A 24974-nucleotide genomic window follows, 5' to 3' on the forward strand; every position below is an offset into this window, starting at 1 on the left:
AGCGGCCACTGCACTCTAGTCTGGGTGACAGAGTGAGACTCCAACTCAAAAAAAAAAAAAAAAGTGATCTGGGTAATTCCAGCTGCTCAGAAGGCTGGGGTGGAAGGATTGCATGAGCCCAGCAGGTCAGGGTTGTGTTAGTCATAAGCATGCCACTGCACTCCAGCCTGGGTGACAGAGACCCTGACTCAAAAAAAAAAGAAAAGAAAAGAAAAAATAAAGATGACATAAAGCTAAGATTCTGGTAATATATACATGAAAATACTAAAGCCAAGAGAGGCTTCTTTTCCTTAAAAATTAACAGAAGCCCTGGCATATCAAATCTGGAACATAACATAACAGCAGCAAAAGAGAAAGAAGATGAGATGGCTTCACTATTTCCTCTCAGTAAATTTTCACAAAGATGAAACTGAGTAAGCACACTCAGATCCTCAGAAAACCTGAAGCAAGGAAGACGTTAGCACTCGATGCAAAGTGACAGCTCTGTCACCCAGGGTCAGTCAAAGCACATGGGGAAGACGGACAGAACATAACATCCCTGCTCTGGCTCTGACCTGACAACAGCCCAATCTGCTGTCAGGTCTGCGTGGGAGGGCCACCCTCCCGCCATGAGCAGCTGCCCTGGTGAACTGCTGTAGGAACACACATCAGTCTTCTAGACTCTATGTGACCTTGGCCCATCAGGCCTGGGGGCTTCTCTTAGCAATATCTCTCCCACCCCCCCGCCATTAGTCATCACCTGCCAGCCATGCTGAGGACACCCAGTAAACATTAAACGACGCCCATTTCATTTTCATCTTTGATGAAATTAGAGAAGATTGGCCAGGTGCAGTGGTTCATGCCTGTCATCCCAGCACTTTGGGAGGCTGAGGTGGGAGAATCACTTGAGCCCAGGAGTTTGAGACCAGTCTAGGCAACATAGTGAGACCCCGTCTCTACAAAATAATCAAAAAAGTAGTTAGGCGTGGTGGTGCCTGCCTGGAGTCTCAGTTAATTGGGAGGCTGAGGCAGAAGGATCACCTGAGTCCATGAGGTCCAGGCTGTGGTGAGCCGTGATAGCTCCACTGCACTCCAGCTTGGGCAACAGAGTGAGACCCCAGCTCAAAAAAAAAATGTAGAAGGAAGATCAACATTAAGTTCAGTTGTGTCAGGGCCATGTAGACATTGCGCTGTGTGTTTATGACATAGCAATTTATATAAATAAGTGGCCCAGCGGGGTTTCTTAATCAGACACAGAATCCCACAGGTATTGTGAGCATCATGCTGAACTAAAGGGATGCTGTTTTTTTACCATCCTCAGACTTCTGTCCAGGCTCTGGCTTCAGTGAGAGACCCCTTGGGATGACTCTGAGAAGAGAGTTTGACCCTGAATTTTACCCCACAACAGAGAGAGGAGCGGACGCTGGGGAGGCAATCAGAAAAGAGAGAAAAAGCACTTTTTCTTTCTTTGTTCTTTTCCTTCACCTTCCTTAATCTCTTCTTTCCTCACAGTCTAAATGCATGCCAGATTCCCTTCAGAGTCCTGCCTGCCGTTCAGAAACACACACACACACACACACACAGCACCTTTTCCCGCCAAACAACACTTGCATTCTGATTTCACAGGCTTTGTGAGGGAGGACGGAAAATCTAGAATCAATTTTAGCAATAAATGGCTCTCCCCTTCCCCTTCGAAAGTGGCAGTAACAACGGCATAGACAAAACACATGTGATTATTCTGGGGCTTCAAATAATGGCAGGCTTCAGGTGCTAATCAAAACGAGATTTGATTTTCCAAGCAAGGTTTTGATTGCCAAATTGTTAGATGTTAAAACTGCAGCAGAAACATTTTAATAGTACGTGGATTAGCGGATGATGAAAAGCAATCAAAGAATAACAGAAGAATGTATATCCCCAGTGCTCCATGGCACAAGGCAGGAGATGTCTAGACATGAGAATGTCTGGCTTTATAGCTCACGCGTTGTTCAACATATGGCATACACTTACTTCTAATCTGTTTCACAATAGGTTTCAAGAGATCCAGCCACACCTAAAAGGGAAAAAAGAACAGATTGAGACATGAGTTCCCAATGAGAAAGAGTGACTATTTTAGACTTTGTTTGAAGCTGTTTAAAATCAAAATATTTTTCAGAATAAGAGGCTGTCTGTTCCTTTTCCCCCCAGAATGCTATATCTTGCATTGTCTACCATATCTATAGAATGGATCCTTATTTGCTAATATTATCCCTGAGCTTGAAGCTTAAAATCTCTCCTAGACTCAGATCCACACAGTTGACTAAGAATTGCTCTACTCTCATTTGTACTTTTATCATACTTACCTATTTGGAAAATGTTAATGAACGACTGCATAACTGGCTACTCCAGTCAAGTGAAATATGTATATTCCTTACTGAAACAGAATACGAGGTTTGACAATTAGGTTCATGAACCATCCTCAAAAAAGTGCTACATAACCCACTGCTGAAGATCACTACAGTCACCCTCGAAGTATTCCCCTCGGGAAGCTATGCATCAGTGCCAGTGTCTAGTCCGCCTGTCAAAGCAATTTTGGAACTCTTTCTGGAATGGCCTTCATAGCTGCTGTCATTATTTGCTGAGATCTGACAAGTAAGCTCCAAACCTGCCACTGTGAGCCTACTGTGGCAGCACTGTATCAATAACTGTATCGAAACACCCTCCTTACTCACCTGATCTGGCCCCCAGTGGCTTTCTTCTTTACCAGAAGATAAAGGAAATATGGAAAGGAAGACATCTGATGACATTCGAGACAGCAAGAGTAATACAATGACGACTCTGATGGCCATTCCAGCAAAAGAGTTCCAAAACTGCATTGACAGGTAGACTAGGCGCAGGTATCAGTGCATAGCTTCCCAAGGGGAGGACTTCAAAGGTGACCATAGCGATATTCAGCAATGAGGTATGTAGCCCTTTTTCTAGGATGAGTTCACGAACCTAACTGCCAGACCTCATATATGTATGAGTACATGCAGAACCGCACATCTTTGAGGGATATGGAAAGAGGATGGATATTTACAGAATCCCACCTCCGCACCACACACTACCTGTAAGCTACTGACCTCTCCAAACAAGGCCATTGCTACCCAGGAATAAAATCTGAGACTTGCAGAAGCTAAATAACTGGTCCCAGGTCCCTCAGCTAGGCAGTGGCAGAGCTAGGACTGAAATCAGATCTGTCCAACTTTAAAGTCCAGACTCTTTTCCACATGCGTGCTCCTTGGCATATGGTTTGAGTGGCAAAATTTTCAAATAAGAAAGAAACCAGCTGCCTTTATTAAGAAAGGGTAAGTTAACTGTATTATCCTAGACCATATGTCCTTTTTTAAAAAACTCCCCTTGGACTTCTGGTAATTTGAAAGGGTTCAACAGAAGCTTATATTTGGATGTATGACAAAAACAAAGATAATGTGCTTAACACAGAGTTTTATAAGTGAGTATGAAAGAGAGAACTCTGCAGAAATCTATGCAAAGAACCTGAGGTAATTTACAAAGAGAAAATGCCAACAGCTAACTGAAAACTACTGGTGCCCAGATGTCATCTGTACTGGAAATGTAAATTAAGACAGTGGAATACCATTTCCACCCATACATTTGCATCTAGATATGGCTATATACATACTTTAGTGTTTGTATAAGACCCAAAGTTGGCCAGGACACAGGGAAGTGGGCAATGTCCTACTTTACTGATGGATTTATGAATTGATGTGAGTTTTCTGAAGACAATTTAGGAAATAATGATCAAAGGTCTAGGAGGTATGATCCAGCCATGCCACTTCTGTAAATTACCCATTTATGCACACAAAGATTTAAGTACAAGGGATGCTACTTGCAGTATTTTATAATAGTCAAAATGTTTACAATAACCTAAATGAAATAATTAAATCCAACAAAGCATATCCATGTGATGTATTCCCATGTGGGTGTTAAAAATCAAAAGACAGAAGCCACGGGAGGGCCTAGGCCGTTACTGAGATTTCTGGAAGCAAGGCAAGGCAGGACAAACAGTTTAGCAACGGCCAGGATGAATAATTCTGGCTGTCTCTAAATTAAAGGCATGGTCTCTAGTGTTCTAGATATTTCCAGGCTCTGGGGTGACTCAGGTAGAAGATTATTGGGTCCAGGGATAGACAGGCCAGAGAAAGGAGATTGGTTAGTTTGTAAGTCGAAGGTGTGTGTGCTCCTGGATGGGCCCACTGGTTCTAAGAATAAATTAGCCCTAGGAGGGGCAGCCAGAGAGGTTTTTAGTGGTGTGTTTTTTAAGTCAAGGGTCTGTCACCCAGGCTGGAATGCAGTGGCAAGATCATAGCTCACCACAGCCTTGACCTCCTGGACTCAGGTGATTTTTTCCTCCATATCCTTCTGAGCAGCTGAGACTACAGACACATGCCACCACGCCTGCCTAATTTTTTGTACAGATGAGGTCTTGCTATGTTGCTCAGGCTGGTTTTGAACTCCTGAGCTCAAGCAATCCTCCCACTTCAGCCTCCCAAAGTGCTAGAATTACAGGCATGAACCACTGTACATGGCCCAGAGAGGTTTTTTAAGATGTATAAAATTTAAAATTAGTATATAAGTCTAGGCAAGGTAGACCATATCTGTAATCCCAAGACTTTGAGAGGCCAAGGAGGAAGGATCGCTTGAGCCTGGGCCACACAGCGAGACCTTGTCTCTACAAAATAAAAAAAATCACCCAGGCCTGGTGGTGTACATCTGTAGTCCCAGCTCTTGGGAGCTGAAGTGGGAGGATCACTTTGAGCCCAGGAGTTTGAGGATGCAGTGAGCCATGATTTCACCACTGCACCCCAGCCTAGCCAACAGAGCGAGAATCCCCTCCCCCAATAAATAGAATTTAAATAAATAAATAAATAAGGCACATGGGAGGAGCAGAGGTAGGGAGCAAGCTTCCCTGAAAATGACACTGTACTGAGATCTGAAGGGGCAGAGAGGTGAGCAGAATGCATGAAGATAGGCAGTAAAAACCCTTGTCCACATGTTCAAGGGGGAAGATCAAAATGGTTGCACAACAGGGCTGGAGAGTTAGCAAGGAGCCTAACCCCACCGAGGCCATGTTGAGATGCCTTGTCCTTATCCCAAGAGTGATAAGAAGGATTTTCCACATGGCGCCGACACAATTCCATCTGTATTTTTAAAAGATTTGTCTGACAGTGTGAGAACAGGTTAGAAGAAGCAAGACGGGATGCAGGCTGGTCTGTTGCAACTCTTCAGGCAAAACAGGATGGGATTTTAGACTAGAAGGGCAGAGGTGGTGTTGAGGAAAGTGGAGATCTGAGAAAAATCTAAGAAGTAAAAACCGATGGAATTTACTGATGGGCTGGATATGATGGCTGAGGAAGGAGGCAATGCCCACAAAGCCTCTAAGATGGCGGATGTGGGCATCAGGTGGATGCTGGCGCCAGTCCCAGAGGCATGGAGCACTGCGGGATGGCCAGGATTTAGAGGTGCGGTCATGTTGATTTTCAGGGGTTTCCTTAGATCAGCCAGGAAGAGAGAGTACAGACACAGTGGAACACATTCATCTGGGACTCAGAGAAGTCTGGGCAGGAGATCTCACATTTAGAAGTGCCACCATGGCTGGGTGCATTGGCTCACGCCTGTAATCCCAGCACTTTGAGAGGCTAAGGCTGGAGCACTGCTTGATCCCAGGTTCGAGACCAGGCTGGTCAATATAGTAAGACCTCATCTCTACAAAAAAATTAAAAATTAAAATATTAACCAGGTGTGGTGGCGTGTGCCTGTTGTCCCAGCTACTTGGGAGAGTGAGGCAGGAGGATTGCCTGAGCCCAGGAGGTCGAGGCTGTGTTGAGCCGTGACTGTGCCACTGTACTCCAACCCGAGTGACAAGTGACAGAGTGATAACCCAACTAAAAAAAAAAGAAGTCATCACCAGCCTGACTCCATGGAGAGCAAGACAGCCTGTGTAGTGTCCAGAGAACGAAAGGTATGAGAGTTGACCAATGCCTCCACCAGAGAACCACCTGGTGGAAGCCAAGGAGGCTGCAAGAAAAATAGAGAATTGTGTCATGGAAGTCATGAAATGACAGCGTTTCCCAAAGGAGGGATACTGAGAGCTGCCAAAAGATCAGATAAGATGGGAACTAACGTATCTGCCAGTCGGTCACTGAATTCGGGGACGAGTCTGAAAACCCGGCAGGCAGGAAAGAGGAAGGAATGGCTTCACCAAGAAGCTTTGCTGAGATGCAACAGCTGACAGAACAGAAGCAGGGGGGTGAGGAATCAAACACGGTGGTGTGCATCTGCCTGTTGCTAATCGGAAGGACCTGGGTGCGTTTGAGACGGGGAGGGCTGAAAACACCAGCAAGGGGGAGTAACTCCAACATGCTAAGAGACCTGAGAGATGATGGGCCAACATGTCTCTAAAGCCCAGGGCATTCGCTTAGGACAGAAAGAAGAGCGGCTCTCCTACTGTGGAAGGGGAGAGGGCAGGCTGATGACAAACCCAAGCGAGTTCACATGTCTGTGATCGGAAAATAAGAAAGTTCTTTTGATGCCTCCTGTTCCCTGTGTGGAGTCAGAGTGTTGCAGGATCGTAGACAGTGAATAAGTTTCTAAGGAGCTGTGTCATGTGGGAGAGGGGTTAACCAGATGGTCCACCCTGGGCCTGCGATCCCGGCCACCGGGCTCTCTCACCAGCACCGGAGTGGCCACAGACCCGTCCAGACTTCTGCAAACTACCCAGGACACACCAACTATGATTTGGCAATGCAGCTGCCAGTTTCATGAGTTGTTTTTAAACATCTCTCCTCTGTTTTTGGCATTTCTGTGGAAAGCATCAAACACAAGCCCCGATTTGAGCCAAGGGAGCATGTGGCTTTATAACACATGGGGCTAGAATGGAAGAGGTGCCAGGGATGGTCAACCTGTTCGGCAGCTCTGCAGTGGTGATGCTGCAAGGCTACGGTCGCGACCCCTTCAGGCCTGCCTGGGTGAGGACGCCCGGCCTGCAAGAACCTGAACCCTCACCAGCCAGGATGATATGTGCAGAGGTAAGGAAGAAAGCCTTGCATACGTAGGACTCAACCCACTACCCAGCGGACGAGCTAGCTGCTTGGCTGGAGTGGAAACTCTAGCGTTATATTTAAGGAGGGCCACCGGGGGGTCATTTGAGCAGGACTAGGTCATCCCAGGCCAGTCATTTGTTCCCTCAAACAAGCGGAAAGAAACGTGTTTCGGGTGAGTTACAAGGTAACAGAAACACCATCATCTTTCTCTCCCTGCCAGTGGAGAGGTCATGTGTGTAATGATGTCTTAAATCCCAATGCCCCGGCTCCCCTTCCAGCAAACCACACCCTCCATCCTCACTGAAATCCAGGCTGCTGGCCTCCTGAGTCCATCCATGCATCCATGAGGCCTGACTGGAAGGGAACTTGGTTAAAATGCCTTGACTTCTAGAGAAATCTCATTGTCAGTCAGTAGGACTCAAAGATGAACTGGTTTCTGAATCCAGGAACTTCCACTGGAATCTAAAGGCCTACTGTGTGTGAGGCTGCCATAACAAAATACCGAAGACTGGGCAGCTTGAATGACATTTATCGGTCTACAGTTCTGGAGGCTTGAGGTATCGCGGGGGTGGTTTCTCCTAAGTCCTCTCTCCTTACTTCCAGCTGCCACCTCACCTCGTGTGGTCTTTCCTCTGAGTGTGGGTGTCTCTGATGCCTCTGTGTCTAAGAGGTCTCTTTTTAGAAGGATACCAGTCAGATAGGGTTAGGGCCCACCTTAATGGTCTCACTTCACTTAATCACCTCTTTAAAGACCCTCTCTCCTACTATACTCACCTTCTGAAGTACCAGGATTCAACACACACATTTTAGGGAGGGTTATAAAATTCAGCCCATCACACTGTTCCTCCACAACATGGCTACAGAACAGCTTTCCAGCCCATTATGCCTTCGCTGCAGGCTCCTGGTTTCCATCCAATCTTACTTGCTCCTGATCCCTTGTTAATACAACTTTCTCCTTTTGGGCTGTGTGCTCTGCACTGAAATGCTTTGATTGTGAGGTGTTTCTATCCTTGTGTGAACACCATAGGATGTACTCACACACACTCACACGGTACAGTCTGCTACACACCTGGGCTGTAGGGTAGAGCCTATTACTCTTAGATCGTGGCCAATACATCAGGAGACAAATGCCAACAGAAAGAGAGTTTGTTACTCACAGTTCCCAGGAGGAAGGAGTGTGTCAAACCATGCAGGGCCATCCACCAGGGGAAGCACCAGGGTAGGTCAGGAAGCAGAGAGAGTGGGGAGAAGGCGTGGGCAGACTTGTGGTTTCCAGGTGAGGCATGGGGCAATCAGGTTCAGGATTGGCTAGTTTGAATCATTTCCATGGGCTCTGGGGTGGAAGGCCGCCTCTGGTTGTGGGACCTGTCCCTGGAACAGCTCTAGGGCTGAGGAATATTGCCTCCTGAGAGTAAGAGCCAGCAGAGGAGGTGACTGGATATGGCTCTAGACTTGTTAGCTGGAGGCACTCGCTGTCTCTAGGAATCTACTAGCCCTGGGAGGGCAGTCTCTCTTGAGTCAGGAAGGTTCAGATTTCAAAGCATCAAGAATACAGAAAATACAGACAGAAAGATCAGGTTGCCAGGGCTCAGGGAAGAGAGGGATGAACAGATGGCGGCACACAAGGAGTATTTGGGGCAGTGAAACTACCCTTGAAACAGCCTTCGTAAAATTAATAAAAGGCCACAAGGTTAGAATTGTAATGGGTCCCAAACTATGTTAAGATCTAAATCCTAAAATGTTTGTTTTACTCATTTTCTTTTCTCCCTGTGTGTAGATCCCAGACCCCAGGGCTGCCTGCAAGATTAACAAACTTGTTTTCCTCTGAAGAACAATGGGCTGTAGGTCATGCCAACCTCCTTGATGGGATCCAGAAGTTTAGCAAGCCAAAGCGCGATTAGCAGATATCCTCCCTCTTGCATCCATCTTTCATAACAGCTGCAACTTCCCAATTGCTTCTATAGATACCATAAACCTAGGAATGGTGTCAGAAGTTTCTCAGACTCTGCATTTTGATAAGACTTTCTGAGGCCAACAAGACCAGTGACCTGTGAACCCCACCCAAAAACTGACTCAGGGCACAAAGACAATCTCGACACCTCTGTGATTTCATACCCAACCAATGAGCAGTCTCAATTCCCTAGTCCCCTCACCTGCCAAATTAATCTTAAAAACCCTAGCTTCTAAGTTCTTGGGAGGCAGATTTGAGAAATATCTCCTGTCCTTCTTACTCAGCCACTTTGCGACATTCAACTCTTTCTCTCCCGCAACAACTGTTGTCTCCGTCTCAGCTTTTCTGGGCAGGGGGCATAAAAATGCAGAAGGCTGTAACACTTTGTGTGATTCCAGCACATTGGACATACGCAGTGACGCATTTGTAAAAATCCACAAAATGTATAACACCAAGAGAGAACCCTAATGCAAGCTTTGGATTGTAGTGAATAACACTACACTACTATCAACATTGGTCCATCAGTTGTAACACATGTACCACACTAAAGAAAGCTGTCAATGGCAAGAGACACTGTGTGTATGTGTGTGTGGGGGGGGTTGGGGGCAGTATATGGGAACACTCAATACTTGCTGCTTCATTTTTTTGTAAACTTAAAACTGCTCTAAAAAATAATATCTGGGCACAGCGGCTCAAGCCTGTAATCCTAGCACTTTGGGAGGCCAATGAGGGAGGGTTGCTTGCACCTGGGAGTTCAAGACCAGAATGGACAACACAGGGATACCTTGTCTCTACAAAAACGAAAAAGAAAAAAAGAAAATCATAAAATTAGCCATGGTTGTGGTTCAACGCCTGTGTCCCAGCTACTCAGGAGATCTCCTGAGCCCAGGAGGTCGAGACTGCAGTGAGCCATGATTGTGCCACTACACTCCAGCCTGGTGACAGAATAAGGCCTCAACTCAAAAATTTTTTAAAAATTTTAAAAAGTGTCTCCTAATGAAACAAAACCGAAAAACAGTATCTGCCTTTTAGCTTCAGCATAGAACATTATCCATAGCTATATTTTCCAAGTGATCTGTCCTTCTCCCGGACTCTCTGCTGAAGCAGAGCTTTGCCTCTGCTGGTGACCTGCCCAATCAATACACCCACTATCAGATGACACATGGTGACTGAGCTGCTCCCCAGCCTCACCTCTGCTGGCTTCTCAAACTTTCAGATTGCTCTTGGTCCTGCAATGTTCATCCTTTACTCCTGGCATGTTCCTCAGAGGTCCACTTAGACCCCCAGGAAGAAGTGAGGTCAGAGGCTGAGACAGATGAAGGTCTGTCTGACTCCAGCAGAAAACCCCGAGCAAGGGACACCTATTATCCCATGCAGTTCTGCTTCCACGACCTTGAGACCTTCGAAAGCACGCCTGCTGCCTGCGAAAGTTTTCTTCTGGCATGGAAGACAAAGAATAAATGACAAGGTACTAATCTTTTCCTGAGTGTTGCCAGTGTTTATTTATAAGAAAACAGAATTGTTCTATCAGGCCAGTGAGCAATGTCACTTTCATAAAAGCTCGGTGGACTGGCCTCGCTGGTTTCGGAGTTAGAATGCAAACATACATTCTAATACTCTCAGAAATACAACAGATATCTGAGTGCCTACTGCGTGCCATGAGACCTGCCGGGCTCAGTATTGTAAAGTATCTGATTAGCCCTCATGATAACCTTGTAAGAGAGTCATTTCTTGCTCCATTTTTCAGAGAAAGTGTAAAATCAAGGACATTAAGAATCTACCTAGCTGCCAAATGACAGTGAATTTTTAAACAGATTGGCAGCCCAAAGCACAGAGTTCTTCCAAGTGTCCTCAATGGGCCAATGACATCAATCTTACCTGCACACCTATCTCTGCTGTTAGGATCTGTGCAGCTCTTTGAGATGGAGAGATCTGAAAGGCAGCCACGCGCAGCAGAGTCCATGCTTTGGCTAAGACAGGGAACACACTTTATTGTTCTAGTTGGGGTAAGTGACCTCTCTAGGTCTGCTCATTATAAAACCTGGATGATGAAATACCACAGAGACTGGCAAACCAAGGCACATGGCCCAGATCTGGCCAGCCCACTCCCTGCTTCAGCACAGGTCAGAAGCAAAGACTGGTTTTCCACATTCTTAAGTGGTTGAAGAAAATCGAAAGACTGGCATGTCACGACAGGTGAAGGCTCTATGAAATCCAAATTTCCATGCCCATAAATAAAGTTTTATTGGAGCACAGCCGCATTCATTCGTTTTCATACTGCCCACGGCTGCTCCTGTCTTGTGGAGGCAGAGTTGGGTGTAACAAAGACCCTTCCCTTGACCAAATGTCAGCCAGGCTCCACTGAGGCCTCTTCTAGACTAGACCTCGACCTCAGGCTTCTGTGCCTAGTTTTAGCAAGAATCCTGCCTCATCAGTGTGAAGCAAATCCCCTGGTTAGTTCCCTGAGCTCACCCCCATGGCAACCTAATGGCGTCCTGGCCTTTCCCAGCCTTTAGACTTTATGTACCAATTAGTTGCTATACTAAGCACAGCGTCTTGAGCCCTAGGATCAATAGCATTCCTCCTACAGAAGGCCCAATCTGTATTTTTACAAAGCTGATTAAAACACTTCTCTGCTCTGTGGAGTGATCCTTTGGGGACAGTGTCCAGACCCAAGGACAACAGCAGGCCAAACGTGTGTGTAAACACAGCAAGCAACTCTATTAACTGATGAGCCACAGGACAAGTCTAATTAAGAGTGGAGTGTAACTGACTGTTTCATAATGATCACTCGTTTATTTATGGCCTTGAAAAACCCATCTTTCTCAAGGCTTAGAAAGCACTTGTTTTCCCCCTTCAATGCCTTAATGCCTACTATGTTCTGAATTACCAATTCACACAATAGAAATAACAAGGAGAGGGACACGAGGCTGAGCAGGACTCCGAGTGGCCTGAATCCAGCAGCTTACCACCGAGGGAAGGAAATCCGCGACCTGGCAGGCCAGGGGCTTTGGCAACAACTGGCTACTCAGGTATCACACACAGAGAAGTGAGTGAAGCCAATTGTGACTGTCATGTGATGGGGCATTTGTAGACCCATCATCATGCTTTGGCAGGTAAGGGCAGGACTTCCTAAATAAAGGCCAGCAAAGGTGACAGTCACAACAGTGGCATCAGAAAACAACAGTGACAGCACACTCACGTTCATTGCAGCATGAGTCACAACAGCCAAGAGGTGGGGGCTAAATCTGAAACGCTATAGCTATGGAATGCCTTCTCACCAGTTCCATCCCCCAGCCTCTGGCCACCACCATTCTACTTCCTGTTTCTAAGAGTAGGACAACATTAGAAAGCTCGTGTAAGTGGAATCGTGAAGTATTTGTCTTTTTGTGACTGGCTTATCTCACTTAGCATAATGTCCTCACGATTCATCTGTGTGATAGCATATGACAGAATTTCCCTCTTTTTTTTTTTTTGAGTCAATATCTCTGTTGCCCAGGCTAGAGTACAGTGGCAGGATTATGACTCACCACAGCCTCGATTCCCCTAGCCTCAGGCGATCCACCTGCCTCAGCCTCCTGAATAGCTGGGACTACAGGTACATACCACCATGCCAGGATAATTTTTTTCATTTTTTTTTGGTAGAGATGAGGTCTCGCTATGTTGCTCAGACTGGCCTCGAACTCCTGGACTCAAGCAATGTTTTTGGCTCAGAGTAGTTGTTTCATGTACAGAGTTTCTGTTTAGTAAGATGAGAAAGTTCTGGAGATGTGCTGTACGACAACGTGCACATAGTTAACACTTCTGAACCATACACCTAAAAATCATCAAGATGATGGTTAAGCAAGGCGGCTCATGCCTATAATCCCAGCACTTTGGGAGGCCAAGGTAGGAAGATCGCCTGAGCCCAGGAGTTTGAGACCAGCCTGCGCAACATAGCAAGACTTCATCCCTACCAAAAAAAAAAATCATTAAGATGATAAATTGTAACTGTTGTTGACCACAAAAAGTAATAATGATGATGAAGATGATGGTGGTGACAGTTTCTCTAACTGAAGTTTTCTGAGCACTTTAAAGATCTGACCAGATACTGGGCCATGTGCTAATAGATGTTATCACATTTAATCTTTCCAAAGCCCCTGAGGTGGGCACTGTTATGCTCATTTTACACAAGACCAAAGTGAAGCTCAGGAAGGCAGAAGAGCGTCCCCCCGTCACTTTGCTGCTAAGAGTTCTAGAAGCCATGATGTGCATGCCCGCATCTGACTGCAGAGAGGGTTCAACCCCTTTGCGACGCATGGCCTGGGTGGAAAGGCAGCAATGCGGCTGCCGAATCCAGGAAGGAGGCGCAAATCTGATACTGTCAAGCAACGCTGTCTGGGGAAGAGGGGGAAGTCCAGCTAGTGATGAATATCCTCCCATGCAAACTGTTCTTCCACGGTTTATCCCATCCAGACTGGCATTTCCAGGAGAGTTCCTGTAAGCCAGTCTCTGAGCACCTTTTGGTCATCACGTCTGCTACTGTATACTTTTATTTTACTACATTTGTGGCCAACTTTCATTGAAGTTATATATATCTATCTCACAAGTTCTAAGCATAGAGTTCAATTTTTACAAACTGACTGCACCCATGGAACCAGCACCCGAGAGTCAGAGCACGGCCTGGACCCCAGGGCTTTCCTTATGCCCCTCTAGTCCCTGACACAATCCCCTCCAATATCTCAGACTAGCTTTGTCCAAAGAACTTGTTTTTACCATGATATGCAGTTAGCTCTCAGGCTGGGACCTTGTAAACATCCAGGAGTAAAATGCAGAGAGATGGTTGGACTAGCATGGTGACTGGGAACAGGACCGGTATCCACCACACCTTGCTTTTGTGAGGATGACTCAACCTCTGTAAGGCCGACCCTCCTCTCCAGAAAAAGGAGACATGACGGACCTTTGTAGGAATAAATGAAATACCGTATGTAAACCTACCATGGTGCCTGGCACAGAGTTACTCTCTCAGGAATAGGTGCTGGCAAACTACAGCTTCCTGTTTTACAAAGTTTTACTGGAACACAGGCATACCTATATGCTTATATATTGTCTGCAGCTGCTTGTACACAGGCCAGATCTCAGAGTTGCTGCAGAGACTGCATGGCCTGCACAGTCTACAGTATTGACTATCTGTCCCTCTACAAAGAAAGCGCACTGATCCCTGCTCTAGAAAGGGGGTCGCATGCACTGCTGTACACACAGAGACAGAACACCCCAGCACACAGTGAGTACTCACGCGGTGACTTTTACTGGCATGGTGTATACAAATAAAAGCCTACTTTTAAAAGTCATCATTAGTGTTTTTTTGTTTTGTTTTGGTTTTGGTTTTTTGCACTTAACCATGTTCCTAAACGATATTCTAAGGAAGGGGTGAAATCATAAAAAGCAAGCTTAATTAAAATTTTTTTTTTCTTTAAAGAAGTCAGCTCAGGAGGTACGTAGAAAGATCAATGGGTTTGAAAATCCTAGCAAAAGGGAAGCACCCATGGTTTACTCAGGCATTGAATGTGGAGTCAGAAGAACACTTAGGATCCTGGCTCTGCCGTTAGCTAACTGGTAGATCCAGACAGGAGAAACAATTCTCAGAATCTTAGCACCCTCAACTATGGAGTGCAAAGATGCCACTACCGATTCCTGGTAGAAAAAGGCAGCTCCAGCAGGCCTGGATAGAACAAGACAGGAGTCAGGAAGGCTATCGGGAGTGTAAGGTAATTCAGGCAGGCAATGGGCAGGGTTGTTACAAATAATGAGAAATCTATCTTCAGGTGTTTTGAGATGAATATTTTAAAGTGAAATAAGTCCATGAAACAATGTTTCACAGAATGTGCTACATTATAACTGTTTCCTGGACTCTCTTACTAAGCCTGCATTCCTAATAAATGGAAACACACCTTCTTCTTGCCAGCTGTCACTTTCTCTCAGATCCATGTGATGTGTGATGCCTGATACAGTGTAGGCTCACAATAGTTGTTAGATGAACACACGGATGCAGAACGAGATCTGGCAGGTCTATGGTCATGAGCCACATCAGGAAAAAAAGCGAGGAGTCAGGGAAGCCCAGATTTAAAGTAGCAACTAGACAATGACGAAGTCTTTGGAGATGGGACTAAGGAAAACACAACTTGCCCTGGTTTTTAGGAGCATGACGGAGTCACACATTCACCACTGCTCTGGGCAAGATCTGGGGGCAGGAGCTTCCATGCCCCTCCAGCAGCTCCTTCCTGGAAAGGCTCTCTTCCCTTGCTCTGACTTCTGTCCCTGCTGACTCTCCTCCTCTCTGTCTGCACCATCCTAGGTAACGGCCAACTGGCCTAATTCACCCATGTCAAATCAGAGTAGTAGAGACATACAGGCTTAGTGATCACACTGCAAGAGAGCAGTGGGCAGGGCAGTGAGAGAAGAGCTGTCTGCCCCAGCTAGGGGTCTGAGGTTGTTTTTATACAGAGTTGACCTCTTTTCCATTCCCATCATGCAAGTGAGGGATTGAAACATGACAGTTCTGATTGGTTGGTGTTTATCCCTGCCATGCAAACGAGGGATTGAAACATGGCAATTTGATTTGTTGATGTTCATTCCTATCATGCAAATGAGGGATTGAAACATGGCAGTTCTGATTGGTTGGTGCTCATTCCTGCCATGCAAAAGAGGGTTTGGAACATGGTAGTTTGATTGGTTGATGTTCAGCTTTGATTGTAGACACTCCTTGGCCAGTTGGAGGTTAACACAAGGTGACTCTTGTATATAAAGTTATTGTTTCCACATGCACCTCCTTTAATGGGCCCTTCCCTTCAATGCTGGTGTTCCACCCTGGACCCCTTCTCTTCATGGTGTGTTCTCATGCAGTCTCAGAACTTCAACTGGCATTTAAAATAACCATAGGATTCTAGCGTCCAGATTTCCAAACATATCTCCTTTCCGTGCTCCAGGAAATACACTTTCTGGCACTGCCTGCCTGTAGGACATCTCTGCTAAATGTCCACTGATGTCCCCGATTCCTTATGCTGGAATGGGACTTGTCACCTTCACTGCTGGACATGGCTGTCCGCAGGGATGGGCAGCCCTGTCCACCCTGAAGGCAAAGTGGAAAAACTGAACATCCTGAGCCCGTGCTCCCCCACAAGTCCACCTGTTCCATCACATCGCCTCCCACGACTCCCCAGATCTCTTGAATCCACCCACCTCTCTCCACCCCCCCAACTTTCCCTTAGTTCCCACCAGCATCACCTCATGCCTGCATCACTCCAGGGTCCCAGTGGCTTTCCTAACTCCAGTCTTGCCCCAGTCCAGTCTGGCCCCTGTTGTCTTTCTCAACCAGAAAGCAGATCATATCACATTCTCTCTAAAACATGTTCACAGCTTCCCAAGCACAAGAGCTTGGTACAGAACTGTGGGATCACATACAAGAGCCCGTGAGAGGACTGAGCCCTTGGAACTGTGGTTCCTCCTCACTGAGAGGGGCTGAAGTATCAGACACACACCAGATTTGAAGGCTCACCATGACAAAAAAAGACTTAGCATGAAATATTTTATTCACAGTTATTTAGATTGAGTGCGTGTTCAGATGATAATGTTGCTGGATATTCAAGCTAAATAAAATATATTTGAAAGCTAATTTCAACTTGTTTTTTTTTTAACTTTTTTAATATAACTGCTAGAAAAGTTAAAATTATGTATGTGGTTCATATTCCCTTTCTACTGGACAGCAGCGGTGCAGAAAGCCCTTCCCATCTGGCCCCTGATGACCTTGCAACCGTGTCTCTCTCACTGCCTTCACCCTTGACCTCCTCCCCTGAGCCCCTCAACTCTGGCTTTCTCTGCACGTTCTTGAATAGCCCTCTTGCTTTCTGGTCTTTGTACATGGGCATCCCCTCTCCCTAGAACATTATTTTTTTAAGTTGGAGCCTAATTCTGTCACCCAGGCTGAAGTGCAATGGCACAATGATGGCTCACTGCAACCTCGACTTACTGGGCTCAGGTGATCCTGCCACCTCAACCTCTCGAGTAGCTAGGACTACCAGCACACAACACCACACCCAGTCTTCTGTGTGTGTGTGTGGAGAGGAGATCTTGCTATGTTGTCCAGCCTGGTCTTAAACTCCTGGGCTCAAGCGATCCTCTCACCTTGGTCTCCCAAAGTGCTGGAATCACAGGCATGAGCCACTACACCTGGCCCCCAGAACATTCCTTCTAACAGGTCAACTCCCACAGGTCTCCCAGGACACAGGTTTGCAGGATCTGGGAAGGATTTCATGAACTCAAATGTTGTCTGTTACTCCAACTGCCCAACACTCCCTTGCTCCAGGGGGGTCCCTGCCACATGGCCTGTATTGGCCTGTGACTGAAGCCTGACCTGGATCATACATTTCCTGAATTCTACTCATTACAGGATCCACAGTGCAGGGACTACTGGAAGTCCCAGATACTCAATATCTATGGAAAAAAAGAAATACAGCCAACAAACCTAGAGTCTAAAAACATGTCTAGTAAAAGGTAGATTTACATTCCTAAAAAAAAGCCATCAACAAAGAGAGATAAAAATACTAGGGAGCTATGCTCTTATTACTGGGTTCAAGCTAGTGAAGTCTTTTTAAAGAACGGTCTGACCTATTTAGCAACTTTAAAATGGTTGGACCTATTGATTGGCTAAGTCCATGCCCTTTGACTTAAACCACGGAAACACCAGGCCACGAGTGAAAACATAAACTTACTAGTAAGTTCCCCCTAGCAACATAGGCAATAGCAAAACATTAGAAAAAAGCAAAGTATCTCATCATTTACAATGGAGGTTATAAATTATCCACATCCCTTTGGTGGAATAGCACATAGCTGCAAACCAGGAAATAAACTCCATGTGCTAAAAAGGAACAATGAGGAGGGGCGCAAAGGTGGTGGAAAAGTGAAGACATTATATATTGTTTCCTCACCTTTGTGTATTTCAAAGATTTGTGCATCTACAGCTACACAGACTTTCATTAGAAATAGACCCTAGGCTGGGCGCAGCGGTTTACACCTGTAATCCCAGCACTTTGGGAGGTGGAGGCAAGAGGATTGCCTGAGTTCAGGGGTTTGAGACTGAGCAACATGGCAAGACCTTGTCTCCACAATAAATCAAATAAATTAGCCAGGCATGGTGGCACACACTTGGGGTTCCAGCTACTTGGAAGGCTGAAGTGGAAGGATCATCTCAGCCCAGCAGGTCAAGGCTGCAGTGGCCGTGAGTGTGCTACTGCACTCCAGGTTGGGTAACAGAGTGAGACACCAACTCAAAAAAGAAAGAAAGAAAGAAAGAAAGAAATAGACCCAAGAAAATGTGCATTCACAAGGTAACTGTGGATCCAAGGGGGAAAGATAAGGGAGGCAGTCTTTACTGCACCCCCTCATTGAGCTTGCTAATTACATGCACAAATAACTTTTATCATAAAAAACACTAATGAGGGCATTCTGGTGTCTTTTCCTCTATGTCTGTGCAGCCAAGGAAATGCACCAATGATTCCCTCCAACAAGATGAACAGACAGTAAAACAGCAACATGAATGTGACATCACCTACCGTGATCTTTTTGTGATCAGGAAACTCAAGGCCAAAATAGTCGCCTTCCACGAGGTTGAGGTGGTTGCAAACTGCATCCAGCAGCACCTTCCCGGGAGCTCTTTGCTGCAGACAGAGACAACAAGGGTTATACCCTGAGACAGGCCATGGCTTCTTACTCCTGGGGCTGCGGGTCCTGCACAGCTCACCACCGTATGGCCAGAACCAAGCCCCATCCACACCACTATGCCTCCAACTCCTGCTGTCCCCAGACTTAAATGTGAAGCTCTGCCATTCTCCCTACCCCAATCCCAGGCCCCTCCCCCCAACTTTTCAAGTAATACACCTCATTTTTTTTAAAGTAGGATTTATTGAGAGTACAGTAAAGCTCCCAGAGTGGGAGGGGACCCAAAGGGTTGCCCTATACCTCATATTTAAGACAAGTTTTAGGTAAACAAAAAAACAGCAAAAATACACCTCTCCACGCCATACACACAGTATCCCCTGTTATTAACATCATTATCATTAGTAGTGGAGCACATATGTTGCAATTGTTTTTGTTTGTTTTTAGAGATGGTCTCATCTGTCACCCAGACTGGGATGCAGTGGCGTAATCATCCGTCACTGCAGCCTCGAACTCCTGGGCTCAAGCAATCCTCCCGCCTCAGCCTCCCAAGTAGCTGGGACTATAGGCACACACCACCACACCCGGCTAGTTATTTCTATTTTTTTGTAGAGATGGGGTTCTCCCTATATTGTCCAGGTTGGTCTCAAACTCCTGGCCTCAAGCAATCCTCCTGCCTCAGCCTCCCAAAACAAATACATGTATTATTACAATCGTTGAGCCAATAGTGATACATAATCACCACTCACATGCTATAGTTGACATGAGGCTCATGCTTGGTGTTGTCAAGTTCTGTGGGTGTTGACAAATGTACAGTGCCTTGTCTCCACCATGACAGTATTACACAGAATAGTTTCATAGTATGAAACTAGATTCACCCTAAGACTGATTGTGTTCTACCTAATCCTCTCTCTGTCCCTCTTATTCCCTGGCGCTCGCTGATTTTCTTCCTGTCTCTACAGCTTGCCTTCCCAGAATTTCACATAGTTGGAATCAGAGAGTATGAGGCCTCTGCAAACTGGTTTCTTTCATGTAGTGATGTGCTTCTAAGATTCCTCTGTGTCTTTTCATGGCTTGACAGTTCATTTCGTTTTATTGTTGAATAGCATTCCATGGTCTGGATATAACACAGTTTGTTTATTCATTCACCTACTGAAGGCCTTCTTGGTTGCTTCTGGTGACCTTCTGGTGACCTTCTGGTGACGATGAATAAAACTGCAATAGATATTTGTGTGCGGGCTTTGTGTGGACGTAAGTTTTCAACTCACAACCCAGGCCTTTTTTGGGACAGTCGAAACCCTGCTCCTGAGTCCCTTGCTTCCCCCACAAATATGACGGCACTGATGGCTTTCTTCCAGGTCCTGCAGCACCTCATGCAGACTCTCACCTGGACTATCCTCACATTAAAGAAGAAGGCTATCTGTTATTCATCCCTTTATTCCCAATCCCTAAAGACCAACCAGGTTTTTTGTTTTTTTAAATAAATGAACAAACAAGTCAATAAAAGTAACCTATAGACTGGGCATGGCGGCTCACACCTGTAATCCCAGCACTTTGAGCCTAGGAGTTCAAGACCAGTCTGACAACCTAGCAAGATCTCATCTCTGCAAAAAAAGTAAAAGGTTATCCTGGTGCAGTGGGACACATCTGCAGTTCCAGCTACTCGGGAGACTGAGGTGGGAAGATCACTGGAGCACAGGAGGTCAAGGCTATGATGAGCCATGACTGTGTCACTGCACTCCAGGCTAGGCAACAGTGAAACCCTGACTCAAACAAACAAACAAGCAAACAAACAAAGAACCAGTGACCCATCCCACTGTATTATGCATGGTTTAGTACTTATGAACGAATTTGTGTCCCCAATTAATTTCAGGACACTATTCATCTTTATAGTGCTATTGACTAGTAAAACACCTGGAAATCAATCAGCGTCTGCTGAAATCAACACTATTTATGCATTATCTATACACTGGCTCTATAGAGAAGGGAACTGCTATATACGAGAAAATAATTTCTACCCTAAAGACCTTAGGATCACATGACTCAGTTTCTCTTCACTACCAGGTAGATTTCTAAGGACTCCCTAGTAAAATGGGTCAAATCCCACCATCTAGAACAAACCCTGGGATAAGAATGTTTCAAGACATCTCCATCTACATTTATTAGTTATATACTTCACCTCTTCCCTGAGAAGAGCAGAGGACTTTAGGAACCTATCAATAATCCAGGAAACTGAGTGACAGCAGGAGTCAAAGTTGGCTGAGACCCTGCCTAGCATGTGAGGGGAGCCAATAAACATGATTTCACTAAGTGCCTTTTTTGTTTTTGTCTATCTGTTTGTTTGTTTGCTTTGAGTCAGGGTCTCACTCTGTCACTCAGGCTGAAGTGCAGTAGCACGATCACAGATCACCATAGCCTCGACCTCCTGGGCTCAGGTGATCCTCCCACCTCAGACTCCCAGGTAGCTGGCACTACAGGCGTGCACCAACAAGCCTGTCTAATCTTTTGATTTCATTTTGTAGTGGTGAAGTCTCATTATTAAGTTGGCCAGGCTGGTCTTGAACTCCTGGGCTCAAGTTATCCTCTTGCCTCAGCCTCCCAAAGTGCTGGGATTACAGGTTTGAGCAACTGTGCTCAGTGCCTTTTTTGGTCTTTAAACAGATGCCACTTTTACGCTCACATACTCAACCTCATTGAAATCCAGAAGATATGCACAACTATTTGAGGTGGGCACCTTCCCCATGGATGATCCCAGACTCTAGACCTTGAATGCCTGGTCCAAGGGTCACTGGCAGGGTCATTTTACCTGCATGAATATCAGGAGTCACATGTGACTGCCTGTAAGCCACATTCTTCCCTGTCATGCCCTCCCCACACCACCCTAGGCACACTTATCTGGAGAAAGGGATTCAGGAGAGCAGAGGTGATTACCACACACAGATCTTATTTCCCGCCTGTTTGGTACCACAATCTGCCCTGGTTCCAACACAGTGGGTGCATGTGGGCATTCTCCAGCTAGGCTACACAGTAGAGGGCAATGAGCTGCTTCGTGACAATCCCTGGTCCTGGGTTTGAGGTCTCATACAAGCCACCAAGAGCTAATGGTTCTCTTATGCACAGCAACTTATTCTCGGTGACTTGTTCTCCTCTCACGCAAGTAAAATAGGTAGACATTAGTAAGAACATCGTTAAAATGGGCCAAGGAACAAACATATGAAAAAATGCTGCAGAGAAATGCAAATTAAAACCACAATGAGTTATCACCTCACACCAGTCAGAATGGCTATTATTAGAAAGCCAAAGAAGAACAGATGTTAGCGCAGTCGGAGAGAAAAGGGAATGCGCATCCACTGTTGGTGGGATTGTAAACTAGTTCAACCTCTACGGAAAACAGTATGGAGATTACTAAAGAACTAAAAGTTGAATTACCACTTGACCCAGCAACCCCATTCCTAGGGATCTACCCAAAGGAAAAGAAATCAATATATTAAAAAGATACCTGTATGTGTATGTGCACTGTGACACTATTCATAATGGCAAAATCTTAGCCAACCTAAGTGCCCACCAATGATTGACTGGATAAAGAAAATGTGGTATATATGCAACTTGGAATACTATACAGCTATAAAAAAGAATGAAATTACATCCTTTGCAACAACACGGAGGGAACTGGCGATCATCATCCTAAGTGAGTTGACTCAGAAACAGAGAACCAAATTCCACATGTTCTCACTCATATGCAGGAGCTAAATGGTCACAAAGATGGAAATAATTAACTACAGGGAATAGTGTTCACCATCTGGGAAGAAGGCCACTGGAAACCCAACTGCCACCACTACACAGTACATCCTTGTAACAAACATGCCTGTGTATCCTCTGAATCTAAAAGTAAAGATGGAAACAAAACAGGCCAGGAGTAAGAGCTTCTGGAAGAATCCTCATACAATAAGTTTTTTTTTAAAAGAGAAGACTACATTCCAGTTTCACAACCTTCTTTCTCACAACCCTCGACATTTGCTATTTATCACAAAAACGAACCACCAATTATCTTACCAGCTGGCAAGCACTCATATTTCCAAAGAATTCCTGGAACTAAGGGAATTTGATAACTTCATCTAGATTTACAAGAGTCTGGGAAATCAGACTTAACAATTCAACACTAGAAATCTAAACAAGCTAAAAAAAATCAATATACAATGGATGCCTTTATGGGCTTGGTGTTAAACTAAGCACTTTATAAGAGAGAAGAGAAAGAGTTCACATCTAAACCGGGTCCTTTAAGGAGTCAGCCAAGGTGTCTGTGGACATAGCGAGCATATCCTGGCCATGAATTGAGGCTGTGCTGAGTCCCTGAACCTGCAGGCTCACCGCATTTCAAATACAACTGGGGTTCTGTCAGAGACAAGTGAGCCGATGACTGCTTAAATTCCTGCAGAATGATGGGTTCACAGCAGATGCCTGGGATCTACCTTGTAAATGACAAGCCCGGTTTCAATCCTTCAAACATTTCCTGAACATGTATTATTGAGTACCGCTGTTTATAGAAAATGGCTTTTCTATGATACTAAAGATTTTTTAATAGGGAGACGTCAACTTAGAGTTTGAATGATATCTTTATAGCTCCTAAAATTCATCTATAAATGAGATGTCTGTAAAGCATGCCACAAATTCCCCTGTAAACACTGACTACATTCAGGGCTATAAGGAAACCCTGTATATCGCATCACTAGAGTTTATAAGGGTTTATAGTGCTCCCACAACATGACAATTTCATTGGTAAGTGAGACTCTAATGAGGTCCATGGACTCGGCACTAACACCCCAAAGTGTACCAGGCAGCTACTGCCTAAAATGCTTCCAGACATGACGATGCCGTGGTGTATGTTCAAGGACTCTATTTCACTTTCTTTCAGCAATGGGTACAGAACTACCTGGGTGTGTCAATGTACCCAAGACTAAATGCAGCTGCAGAAAAAGCATCTTGGAGAAGTGAGGCAAGGAAAGAACTTGCTCCTCATTCTTTAAGAAAATGATGCGTCCTTTTCGTCCTACAGTAGATTTCCTTCACCAGCCCACGGCATCACTTCTCTGTGCTTGCTGCCCATGACTTTTTAAACTTCAGAGTAATTCTGTCCCAATTCATATCCCAGAATGCAAAATGAAGAAGCCATGACAGAAAACATCATGGCGGCATGTCAAAAAACTAGCAACAGACTCAAGATGTGATCCATTCCACTTCCGGGTATATAACTAAAACAATGGAAAGCAGGGTCTTGAAGAGATACTTGGACATCCGTGTTCATAACAGCATTTATTCACAATCGCCAAAAGCTGGAAGCAACCCAAGTGTCCATTGATGGATGAATAGATGCACAAAAACTTGGTATATCCACATTCAAGGAAATATTACTCAGCCCTAAGAAGGAAGGAAATTGAAAAAAAAAAAAGAAGGAAAGAAATTCAGGCATATGCCACATCACAGATGGAACTTCAAGACATTGTGCTAAGTGAAATAAGCCAATCATTCAAGGACAAATACGATTACGCTTACTTAAAGTATACAGAGTAGGCAAATCATAGAGACAAAAAGAAGAATGGGGGTCACCAGTGGCTGGGGGAGGGGGGACTTAATGATGCCTGGGAACAGAGTTTCGCTTTTGTAAGATAAAAAGAGCTCTGGAGCCGGCTTGGTGGCTCAGCCTATAATCCCCGCGCTTTGGGAGGCTGCGGTGAGTGGATTGCCTGATCCCGCGGGTTCGAGACCCGCCTGGGCAACTTGGCGAGACCTCATATCTACAATAAATCAAAAATTAACCAGGCGTGGTAGTGTGTGCCTGTAGTTCCAGTTACTTGGAAAGCTGAGGCGGAAGGATCGCCGGAGCCCAGCAGGTCAAGGCTGCGGTGGCTGGGAGCGGCCACTGCACTCCAGTCTGGGTGACAGAGTGAGACTCCAACTCAAACAACAACAACAAAAAAGAGTTCTGGATATGGATGGCGGTGATGGGGGGCACAGCAGTGTGAATGTACTTAAAGTCACTGAATTGCACATGTAAAAATGGTTAAAATGGTAAATTATATGTTACGTATATCTTACCACAATTTTTTAAAAAGCCAAAGGGGGAAAACATAACCAAGGCGTGAAATTCCCACCTATAAGCACCTAAAAAGGCTTACTCACAACATAATCTGAGAACACTACTTTTAAGAACAAGAAAATAAAGAGTCCATTTTCTTTATATTAGATGTCAGCAAAATGTCGAGGGGTAGGATTTTATC

At 45.3% G+C, this 24974-nt stretch overlaps 1 protein-coding gene across 2 annotated transcripts in view; it reads right to left on the minus strand.

Moving 5' to 3' along the window:
* The window catches only part of FARP1 (FERM, ARH/RhoGEF and pleckstrin domain protein 1), a 292674-nt gene that overhangs the window by 86290 nt on the left and 181410 nt on the right, over positions 1–24974 (minus strand). For both annotated transcript variants that reach the window (XM_008073446.1, XM_021706666.1), the window contains 2 exons: positions 18597–18701; positions 1987–2029 (listed from right to left, as the gene is read on the minus strand). In XM_008073446.1, the coding sequence (XP_008071637.1) occupies positions 1987–2029; positions 18597–18701 (148 nt within the window). The remainder of the gene's footprint in view (positions 1–1986; positions 2030–18596; positions 18702–24974) is intronic.

The sequence above is a fragment of the Carlito syrichta genome, unplaced genomic scaffold, assembly GCF_000164805.1.
Source record: "Carlito syrichta isolate Samal-C Ts95f unplaced genomic scaffold, Tarsius_syrichta-2.0.1 Scaffold315847, whole genome shotgun sequence".
NCBI classification, from domain to species: domain Eukaryota; kingdom Metazoa; phylum Chordata; class Mammalia; order Primates; family Tarsiidae; genus Carlito; species Carlito syrichta.